Genomic DNA, 12073 nt, shown 5'->3' with positions numbered 1-12073 from the left:
TTCATTATTTCACTTATAAATAATTGCCATAGCTGTTACAATAGAATTTTTATTAACTACAAAAAGCTAAATTTCCCCAAAATTCTGAATGCTATATGATCATTAAGAAAAAAGAAATCTGAAAGAGAAAAAGAATCGTTAAAATTAATTATACACTAGATGAAATCTAAGAGTCTTGACAAATGCTAGACTTTTTTTAGTATAATAAACCAAATACTTCTTTTTAGCATGTTTAAAATAATATTAGTGTGAATGCATTTGAAATTTCAAGAATTTTTATTTTAGCCTATCAAAATAATTGAAAATGTTAAAAAAAAAAAAAAATTGTTGTGCTGGGGCGTTTATTACAGCTGTAATTTTTTCCCATTATTGGCAAATCATGGCACCCTGGTAAGAATGATGAGTATCCCAGGAGTGCCACAGTTACTGGTTAAACATTGAGCTAAAATTCCTTTGATGTATTCACTGCCTGTGGCGATCTGTGGCTGAAAACCCCTCCAGCGATCTGTTCACCCACTGCTTTTCCTATCCCACGTACCTAGCGACTACAACAACTGCCTAATTGGACACCAGCTGTCCTGCTGTTTTTCAAGATTTTAACCCATGCATATATATGTATGAATTTTGAGTATTTAAATTTAGTGTTTATGTATGCACATTCATAAAATAATTTCTGTACATTGAGTAAACATGCCCAATTTTCTTACTCTTTGTGTTGAGGTGTGCCTCAAAGGCACACTAGTGAAATTTATTGCAGTGCACAAAATGACTAAGCTGAAGTACCGTAGTAATTAATTATGCAGAAGTCATTCATGCCTACTGTGTTAATACATAATATGGTTGTTAATGTACATTTTTATATTAAATTCAAGCTCAGTGTCTCATCATCCTGTCCCATTAGTGCTGTCCTATATAGGAAAGAATATTTTTACCTCATGATAGGTTATGAATTTGGTGCCAAGGAAAAGAATTGTTATTTATTTGCTAGACAGGTAAGAGCTGCACTGTCCCATAGGTAGAGACATTAGTGTTTCCAAAGGTGAGGGGTACAATCAATGATAACTCTTCCTGAAGAAAGAAAGGCAATGTTTGGGAAGAGAATAAGCTCTAAAGATTGACCTGGACTGTAAGAAGAAAAGGGCTCTTAAAGCCAAGTGCTGCTTTCACACAAATTGAGAGAAAAAAGGACTGTAGAAGTTAATAGTTAGACTAGATATACACAGGTGTTTTTATCCAAATTTCTGCATATATGTATTTGCAAACCTTTTATTGGTTCATTTTCCTGATGAAGAAACCTTTTCAATTGCCTGTACCTTTACAAGGCATGAATTCAGGGAAATTTCAAGATATCTGTCTAACGTCTTCATGTCCAGCTGTGTACAGATTCTCAAAATAGGGTGCTGGATACCTGTCTGTTTATAGCACTCCCACCCCTTGGACTAATAGAATAATTCTGATTGAAAAGGACTCTGGGAAGCCATCTAGTCCAGCCTTTTGCTCCAGGTAGGGTCAACACCAGTTCAGACCAGGTTGCTTACAATAAGCATTGCTGCAGAGTATCCAAAAGGAAATTAAACTTTTCTCCATTGCGGTGTTCTTTCTGGCTTGGAAGCCAGCAAAAGGGTTTTGTAGAAAAAACATATTATCTTTGCCAGAAAGAAGAGCTATGTGAATATGCAAATCCCCAAGGCTTCCCAGTAGCCTGTAACACGACTTAAATAAAGTCTTACTTTTCCAGCAGTTGTTACACAGACCTTCCTGTTGAAAACACACCTTCTCCCTCAATATTCTTATATTCCACTTTAGCAATATTCTTCTTGCTTTTCAATACCTGTGGTTGCATTCAAAGTGTATTTACTTTCACTCTTTTTTCTCTTTTGATGGATAACACTAGAAATTGAAACTAATTTAAAATTATAAAATTCAAATCAGAGTTTTCCTTAACATGTTCTCACATAAATAAGAACAGAAGGAAACTTTAAAAAAAGTTAAGCTATATGCTAAAGAACACTATGGTGCTGATTTCAATGAAAATAACATATGCAATACATGCTTGCTTACTGCTAATTGCTGCAAACTAATTTTACAAGCATCAGAAATTGATGGACCACTTCCCACTCCAAATTACATCTTTTGTTGGTTTTAATATAGAGCTTACTTTTGACCAAGTTTTAAAATGTCAACAGTTCTGTAATGCCTTGTGACAACAGAGACAGCAGTTCCTCTACACCAGATGGAATCCTGTTTTGAAATGGGATGTTCTCATTCCAGCACAGTACTTGGCTCAGTATACACTGCTGAGTAGAATCTTGGGTCTGCTTACAAATTTCCTTGAGACTAAACACAGTGGAAACAGGAGCATATTTAAAAATAATTGTTTATATTAATTTGTGTAGGCCAGAATTAATATTTGAGATTTCATGTTTAATTTTTGTGGTGGTATGTACAAGTGACAATGAAGACGTTATTGGTATAGTCTTGGTAAGTAACATTCTGATACATTCAAAAGTCACAGATGACTCATGCAGAAGGATTTGATATCATTTTAATATTACTGCCAGCATGTAGCTGTCTGAGGGACTCAAAATGGCATTAGGATGTCGTAATAGTATGGTAGTAATCATAAAGTTTAATTTGGTTTTGGAATAAGATCATAAGTATTGCAGAGCCTTTATCTACATTTGTCTCTGAAAGTTCAAATACTTATTTTTAAGTTAGTATTTTATAATTTCCAGTAAGCACTGCATTTCAAATACAGTATTAAGCTATTTTTTCTACTTATTTTCTATGAGAACAGAAAATAGATGGTGAAATGAAAGTAACTTTCTTTTCCCTTGTCTACTGGGATGTACAAATATATAAAGCAAAATATGCAGAGTACAATAAGATCAGTAGCAAGATAGCCCTTAAATCTGTAGACCTTTTCTCTTTTTCTTTTGCTGAATTAGAGTACCTATGGCAATACTTTTAAAGCAATAACAGTGTGCAGTACTAAAAGATAAAATTTTAATTGGCTCATGCAAGTTAGATTTAGTAAGAGCTCAGCAGACAGGTTGTTTTGCCATTCTTAGCACTGTCTTAACAAGCACTTAAGCTGGCAAAAATGTATCCCCTACTCTGTTTTTACTATTGTAAAGTCTTTGTAAAGAAAGTTGAGTTTATTTGTCCTGTTCACTTTACCATTCCTTATATTCCTTTTGACAGGTAGAAATCTATGACTCTTTCTCACTTTCTAATTCTTGCGCTTCCTCTCGTATATTAAACATCTTTTGAAAATAACATATTTGACAGCTTTGCCCTCAAATTATTTTTTTTATTCCATCTTTTTTGTTTGTTTGTTTTGGTTTGGGCTATTTTGTTGTTGTTGTTGTTGTTGTTATTTTTCCTTTGCCACCTTCCAGGCCCATGATGTGATTTTCTTTCTCTGATTTGATTAATTCACAGCCTCAGGGAGTTAAACTGAGACTAGGTTGTGAAGAGAGGGTTTTAAAACCAGAAGTGTTTGGATACTTCACTGTTAAGATATGTACAAATATCTAAATAAGAGAAGTTCTTATTCCCCTTCTCCCCCAGTAATCTTTATCTGCCTAGACTTTTCAGCTGTAATAAAATACACCGTGTCTTTGTACACTGTGATCAAATTTCTTGGCTGAAATCCTAGAGAAGCTGGACAGAGTGCAAAGAGCAAAACATGATGAAGAGGAAGTTATGCTGTATTTCTCAAAGTGAAAACAGCTTTCAGGCCCCTGAAATAATTCTAAAGATTTATTTCTGAAATTTTAGAAAAATTGGGGTTTTTCACTATGTCTAGTGTTGTCAACAGGGATCAGTATCACTCCATGTTTTAAAAAAAAATAATTTAATTAGGATTGTTTCTTATCACATTATGATTTCTCTCTGAAATTTTCATTGATACTTGATTATAGATGTGGACACAATATTTGAGAAAAAAAGTTTTAATCTTCAGGATACTTTGTAAAGACAAATAATAAATTGCTGAAAGTCAGTGAATTTGTTCTATTTTATTGTATTTTTCACTTAATGTCCCCACTGCAAAAGTGTATTGAAATAGTTAATCTTTTTCTGTACGTGATAGCTCAGTCCACACAAATATGATGTGACATGTTTTCCCCATAGCCTTGAAATTGCAATGGTATCTCCAAGGAATGTCTTGTAATTTCATTCAACTTCATCTTGGCATTATAATGCTACCTGTTTCAACTGAAATTATTGTTCAAATTTGACAGTTAAATTACATATAAATGAAAGCAGATTAGCATGGATAAAATAAAACTCCTGTTTACTCCACAGATGTTGAACACTATGTAACCTGAAATGAAGTAAAAAACCTTGTTACACATATAGAAATTTAGACTGCATATTAGTTTCTAACATATTTACTTAGCAAAAAATTAACAACTATCTACACTTAAATCCATCAGCCATTGCAATCATAGAAAAATGATGTTATTTAATTACTCTATTTACTTTTTTTGTTGTTGAGTCACGTGTATCCATAACTTGCCATTACAGAGTTTGCAGCATAATTCTGTTCTTATTCCTGAATTAATGTTTTAAAGGACAAATACTTTATTTTAAAGTGCTGAAGTCTTAAAACCCCCCGGTTTTAAATGAAAAATAATGGCATTAAGAAATAAATTTGGCTTAAAAAATGGGTGTTCCAGCCAAGCATTGAGCAATGTCTATAAAAGAGGTTTGAAAGAATCCAAGTCTTCTTACAAAGTGGATATAGAAAAAGATCATTTATTTATTTATTTACTGATATAAATATATGTAAAAAATTGAGAAATATAAATGAAAAAAATTGAGAAATGCAAAAGTAAATATAAAAGACAAATTGTACTTTTAAAATAATGAATATTTTTTTTGCTCGTTGTTCAATACGGAGGCATTATTTTAAGCAAAGTGTGTATCTGTACATACAAATTATAAGCAAAAAATATTTTGCATAAAAATATTTTAACTACATTACAAAATAAGTTTATTTTTATTTTTATTTTTATTATTTTTATTGTCTAGGCTAAAATTCAAAAATGTTGGCTACATAGACTTTACTTATATCAGTAACTCCATTACTGAATAGGTTATGATAAAAATCTAAAGGTTTTTTTTGTGTTAATCCACTGTAATGGATTTTACTTGACTTTTCTTGCTTCAGTGAAAATGATGCTTCAGATTTGAAATTATTTTTAATCACAGTCTGAAAGAGTAATTGGATAGAAGCAGAAATTATGTGAATTGAAATCTAGCTGCATCTTAACAGCATAAGTAGCATAAATATTGTTCAGTATTGGAATATATATCAGTGTAGAATTCAATGCTTCACCCTATTCCAATACAGAGATTAAATACCAGCTTTATTTTATCTCCTTAGGAGCTGAAAGAAAAGCAGGAATCTAGTCTCAAACGTGACATTGATGGAATGGGAATCCCAGAAATAAAGTACGGAGATTCAATCTGTTTTGTCCAACATGTGGCCACTGCCTTATGGTTGACTTACAAAGCACAGGATGCTAAATCAGCACGTTTAGGTCCCTTGAAAAGAAAGGTAATGTTTGATTTTTTTTTTTTTTTAAACTTGTGAAATCAGACTTTGTGGGTTTAATTGTTTGTGCTCTTCTACTGAAAATGTGAATATTTCACTCTGAAAATGAAAACAGTGATGGATATTAATGTAACTATGTAATTGAAAAAAACCCTCATTATTAAGAAATGACATTTTTTTCTCAGAAGAAATTATTATTATTATGCTCAATTTTTATTTTTTTGCACCAGTAAAAAAAGGAAATTCCTGATTTGCATAGTTATTTAAAATCTAATTTTAACTGTTGTAACTGGTGAAAACTAATAAGTCATCTTACAATCAATGGTGTTTTAGATTTTTTAAATTAAGTATGTTATGTGAAATGGCAATTAAATTTGTCACTTCAGAAAAGGCCTTAGAAAATAATCAAGTTTTTTAAGGGATATTAGAGAATTATTTCCTCCCGAAATGTTAGATGTATTTGTGATGTGACATCAAGGTCTTTCTCTCAGTCTTTTGATTTTGATTATATTCTTAATTACAGGCAAATGACCTGTTATTTCTTCAAATTTTATGCTCATATTTCATTCAGTGTCAAGGGGTTTAGTACTAACTTCACATAACTGCATCATTACCAAAGGATTCCTTGATTCTCTATTTGTAGGTTTTTACAACTTGAACCCATCAATAGAGCATGAAAAAAGAAAAAATAAAAAAGCTCAATACTGAAAAGAAGTTGGAATTCTTCTTTAGTTACTTGTACCCATGTACATTCATAAGAGAATACCCATACACAAGCACCATAGTATAAAACAAGGAGGTTGTCATCACACTCCCTTGGCATAATCACATTTATTCATATGCAGCACACATGGTCATCATCAATGGGCAGTGAGTGCCCAACACCTTCACTTCTCAGCAACCTGGCTGATCAGAGAAATTCTTTAAATGCCAGTCATTCAGTATTTTCTTGATATAAAATTAAACCACACAATGATGGCCTCTTCCTTTCTTATGCCAGAACTGGCTATGTCATTCTTGTTTCCTCAGAGGGTCCAATTTTACTTCTTGAAAAGTTAATGTGTAGATTCTTCCTCTGTATTCAATAAAGAATTTTACAATAGCTTCCCGTGGCATTTAGTATTTTGTTTCTCCAGATTTCTGCTCAGCAGCAAGGGACTAAAAGAACCTCCATAATTGCCTGTCACTTTTATTCTCCTTTCAAACAGTTTTATTCATGTTCAAAGACTTCAAATCTTTTGTTGCCCTCTCACCTGGAGAATTCTGTCTTGTTAAGTGCCTTCAAATAGAAGAAAATCCAAACCCTCTAGCTTCATGCAGTTGATATTCATGTGGAGGCGAGAAACAGTTTTTCATACCCTGCAATATTGGATTTTAGGCTATAATCTTATAAGCAACTTTAGATGTACATATCCCTTTAATTTTCATATAAAATTAGTTTTTCTGCATTAGAACTGAAGTAATTGCTTTGTATTCATCCTCTCCCACCATTGCGTTAGGCAATTTTCACTTTCAGTCACTGTATTCCTTCAGAAGCTGGCCTGCACTTTCTGTAACATGACTCATTAGCCCAGGAGGATTGAGAAATACCTTGTTTTTGCAAGAGACAAAGGATGCTTTTCTGACACAACCTGGCTGTTATCACTGTCAGCTTCTGTAAGGATATAGAGAGGAGGAAACAACTATGAGATTAGTTCTGTTATGAAATACTAAAAATTCCAAGTGAAAATTTATGTTGTTTGGGTTTGGTGTAGTATCATGTACTGAATTTTTAATCTAACAAATATAAAGGAAATTCTGGCATCATTTATGAGGATTTTTTTTCATTATTTCTGCCAGAATTTTAATGTTTTCTCACTCTGAGATTGTGGTAACCAATGATTCAAGATTTTGCCAGGTAATGTTAATGTTTACGTCAATATTCTAGTCAATATCCTGCCACCATCCAGTGAGTGATGGATGTCTGTCTTTTCAGTTTGAGAGCTTGCTTTTGTGCAAGCAATGAACTCCTGCAGAGCTCTGAATTGCCAGAGCTCAGGGAACAGAAAAACATATGTTACATGATTTGGATTCATGTTCTAGAGGCCATTACTCACAGTGCTGGTCAATGCCTTGCTGTATTTCAACAAGCAAGGCAGTGCCAAATGCCCCTTTTTATAAGCAGAGAAGTGTTTTATCTGAGGAATTGATGTAGTGTTGGATGCTTCTGCCTGTGATGTACTTACTGGAATTCTAAATAGCACTTTTCTGTCATTGCCATGTTTCTGAATGATTTAGTTGAGGTTTGGGCTGTTTGTTGATTTTCTGGTTTGGTTTATTTTTTTTGGTCAGAGAAATAGGAAAGATGAGGTCCTTCTAAAAGACTTTTCCCTCATGCACTGCATACTTAGGGAGAAGAGTCCTTATCTGCTTTACAGTAATGAAAATGCAATCATTTTACAAGGCATGACAGCTCTAATACCCCATCTGTCAAATGTTTTCATTCCTGTAGCTCCAAAATCTGGAGCTACATGCAATGGCCTGAGGAAATATTATTTGACTGTCAAATGTTTTCTTACTACTTTTGTGATGGGAAGAGCAGATCTTCACTTACTCTTCAGTTTAGAGACCTCAGGACCTTCTCTATGGAAACAGTGATATTTAAGCTAGCAAAATCACCCACAATGTGATTCTATATAAAGAAATATCTGAAAAAAGAGGAAAGATGACCAAATTTTAAACTAGTCTCCCTTAAGAAAATATTATTAATAATAATTCAAAAATATCTTCCCAATCTTCTCCATCGTATTTCCGTGGATTCTGCTGTCCAGGTAAACACAGCAGGTGATGTTTGTCTCTTTTAAAAGCTCTTCCTCAGCATGAAGGAAGAGAGCACATGTGTAGTGTAGTTTCTGCCAAGCATAGAAAAACATCACTTCCCAGCGCTTTGATGTACCTATATACTAGTATGTACAAAAGCTGTTGGTAAATAACTTTCCCATTTGTATAACATTCCTAGTTTGTTAACTATTCACGCCCTCAGAATTACTCCTCTAACTGGGAAGGTGGGTTGCAAATTTTTACTAATTCAGAGGTAAAAAGATACATTTTTGGTGGAGAATTCAGTAGACAAAGAAGCAGGATAACTCACATTTACTTCTTACAAAATTGCTGTAGGATTTTAAGAACTCAAAATGACCAAGACTTGTTTTTGTGATACCTAAAAGTGATGCTGGCTTTCTGTGACATGTTTATTCAACGTGAAAGATTAAAACCCCACCAAAGGATCTCTGTTATTGCTTGAAATTCATATGATGTTCATATCTGGTTCTGATAAGAATCCAAAATATTGTGTAGAAATAGTTAAACGAATCAGAAGTTGCTCATAAACACTGCTGCTCCTTTAGCTGCATTGTAATTTTTGTCACTCCAGCTTGATTTTTCTTGTCAATAGTCTTAACATATGAATCCTTTCATAAATGATGCTTAAGAAAACGAAGTTCCTCTTTCCCTGAGAGCTAGAATATAGAAAGAATGAAATTTTTTGTTAAAATTTTGAAGTATTTTTTAGGAGTATCTTTTTAATGAATTGTGGAAGAATAAAAATTCATTACATTGTCTTCTCTGAATAACTTATGTGAGACTGAAAAACTTGTAGCTATTGAATAGATGTCCAGATAAAGTGCTTAACACATTTGTATTTATATAAATGACTTTTTTCAGTGCAGTATTGGAATAAGTTAAAAAAGATTTAAAAGCAAAAATATTTTTAAGTAATTATCATGATAATTTCTGACTTTCAATAGGTTATATTACACCAAGAAGGTCATATGGATGATGGTCTCACATTACAAAGATGCCAGCGTGAGGAATCCCAGGCTGCTCGAATCATTCGCAATACTACAAGCTTATTCAGCCACTTTATAAGGTAGTTGTTACCCCGTTTTTAAAGTATTCTGAAATATAAGTATTTCTCTAAAAGAATCCTTATGTCCTGCTTTCAAGTGTTTGAATTTAGAAGCTATTAGAAATACACTTTTATGGATTTAAAGTTGCAATTTTGATTAGTAATGCCATTAAATAGATAGAACAATTTATTTGAGATTATTTGAGATTATTAAATCAAATACCTTGGAGCCAGAAACAAGCTGAATCATAATCCAGGTTGAAGAAAACATGCTAACTGATCTTAGTCCAACTCTGTTAGTGAGTATTCAATGGTATCTAGAACTTTGTGTAATTAAATCTGTAAGAATGTATTTTGTACTGAAGAAATTATTTTTTGTACTGCTTTGCAGAAGTTTTAATTATGATGATGAAGTGTTGACCCTTGTAATACCTGATGCAATATTTTATTAAAAAATAAAGAAAAAGGAGCTTGTAATTAATTATTTGCCCACCATATGAGCCTGTGTTTAAAACATTACTTCAGTATCTCAAGAACCTGCACCACTCCTTTGTATTTCTTAGGCTGAGGATATAAAAAAGAGCCACCTTTGCCAGCAGTCAGTGCTTGCTAGATGATACTATTTATAGCAGTCAGGCTGTGGAAAACTGGGTTATCACACAAGATTGAGAAAATACTTGAACAGAAAAAGACATTATTTTACTGGCAACAGAGATTCCTTGAAAAGCTTTATATTTTTAAATCACGCCCTTCTTTGTTTCCTATACGGAATAGATACAGAAGGTCTTATTCATGGTTAGGATTACCTACTACTTTTGTGCTCTTTTTCCAGAGTGGGTGTTATTGAACATTACACCTATAACTTTAATGGGATTTAAATTATCTAAACAAAATCAATTACCATAGAAAAGGACTTTGGTACAGTTTTCATCTTGAATTCTTTTTGTTAAAATATGTTTCTTCTATTTTTTTTCATTTTTTTAAACATTCTCTCTGTTTATATCAGTGCAGAAAGGGAAACATGATTCCACTTCAGGAAGCTCTAAGTGCTAGACACCCAAATAATAGATGTTTGAATGATGTTCAGTTCAGATCATCTGTTGCTCATGTTCATATGTCATATGTGTAACAAGAGTTGATTTAGATACCAAAAGAGAATAGGCTACTACATAATGCTGTAAATTACAGTGGGAAAATGATGAATGCTACCAGTCTTGTTTTCCATAGTGGAAACAACAGAGCACTATCAACCACTGCCCTGCCTGTTGAGGAGATGGCTCAGACTCTGCAAGACCTGATCACTTACTTCCAGCTTCCCGAAGAATACCTGCAACACGAAGATAAGCAAAACAAACTTCGCTCACTCAAAAACAGACAAAATCTATTCAAAGAAGAGGTATATGGAGAGGGATTTTGACATTATTTAAATTTTAAGTGTGTTTTCTCACGAACATTGAGAAGAATTTAGATGGATGCTTGTTGTCATCTAGATATATGCATATGATCTATAATGCAATGTTCCCAGCTGAGACAGATATACATATATATAAAAGTATATTAAACTTGTCACAAACCACACACTCTGACACAAAATTTGATCTTAATTCTTCTGAGCATCTTTAAACAGTTCTCATTTTACAAGAAACAATTTTTACAAGAAATTTCTTTTTCTCTCTGTGAAGTAATACAACCTGGACACTCCAATCGAATAATAAAACCTGGGTCAATAATGGATGTTGTTTCTGATGTCTCTTCTGCCCTGTGAATCTGCCTGTAACTGTTTATCTCTAGAAACTCTAAGAATGCCAGTTTTAGAGAAGGATATGTATTACACAATTATTGGAGTGCTCCTCTCTGAAAATGAAATAACTACATTTTTGTAGAAATACTAAACGTATTTTATGATGCTTTTAGACATGTTTTAGACATAGATTTCAATACCATTTGATTCTGCAATCAAACTGAAGTTACAAATCTCTTCTAGTATTTAAAATTCTTTGGTTTACAGATATTTTATTGGGTAGTAAAAGTTCCACCTTTTTTAATCAATGAAAATTCATTTTTATCTAAATTTAAAGCATTTTTTCCTTATGCAAGGAAATTTTTATGTAAAAAAGAGTGTTAAAAATTGTAAAAGCCTTTATTTTCAGATTTTTATTCCTTATTTTTTGTAATACCTAGTTGTATAAGGAACAGTATAGAATCTTTCTCTAAAATTAATTCTTTTTATGCAGGAAAACACATATTCAGATCTTCTAAGCACAGTTGGTTTGTTGCTTGGGATTTTCTTTATTTAAGATAATGTAACATTCCAATTCATACAGGAAAAAGTCTTTAAAAAACCAATGACCAATGCTTTTTCATGTACTGTTCACTTTCCTCTCTGTCATAATATGTTTAGGGAATGCTGGCACTAGTTCTAAATTGCATTGATCGCTTAAACGACTACAACAGCGCAGCTCATTTTGCAGGAATTACAAGAGAAGAACATGGTACATCATGGAAAGAAATTTTGAATCTTCTTTACAAATTGTTAGGTAAGTTCTTCAAAAACCTACTAATGTAAAAAAAACCCAGAATATGTACTCTTGGTATCCTTCTTGCTGCTTCACTGCCAAAGA

General features: G+C 32.8%; 1 protein-coding gene across 9 annotated transcripts in view; it reads left to right on the top strand.

Annotated features, from left to right (window-relative positions):
- Nucleotides 1-12073, top strand: part of RYR3 (ryanodine receptor 3) — a 201631-nt gene that overhangs the window by 65786 nt on the left and 123772 nt on the right. For 4 of the 9 annotated variants that reach the window (XM_082283494.1, XM_082283492.1, XM_082283493.1 and 1 more), the window contains exons 11-14: nucleotides 5396-5569; nucleotides 9352-9473; nucleotides 10680-10848; nucleotides 11854-11989. In XM_082283494.1, the coding sequence (XP_082139620.1) occupies nucleotides 5396-5569; nucleotides 9352-9473; nucleotides 10680-10848; nucleotides 11854-11989 (601 nt within the window). Of the gene's footprint in view, nucleotides 1-5395; nucleotides 5570-9351; nucleotides 9474-10640; nucleotides 10849-11853; nucleotides 11990-12073 lie in introns of all 9 variants that reach the window. The other 5 variants (XM_082283489.1, XM_082283488.1, XM_082283487.1 and 2 more) reach the window with 2 other exon arrangements.

Source organism: Coloeus monedula (assembly GCF_965178545.1).
Source record: "Coloeus monedula genome assembly, chromosome: 6".
NCBI classification, from domain to species: Eukaryota; Metazoa; Chordata; class Aves; order Passeriformes; family Corvidae; genus Coloeus; species Coloeus monedula.
Note: the sequence above shows the minus strand (reverse complement) of the source record. Positions and strands in the feature narration are given on the sequence as shown.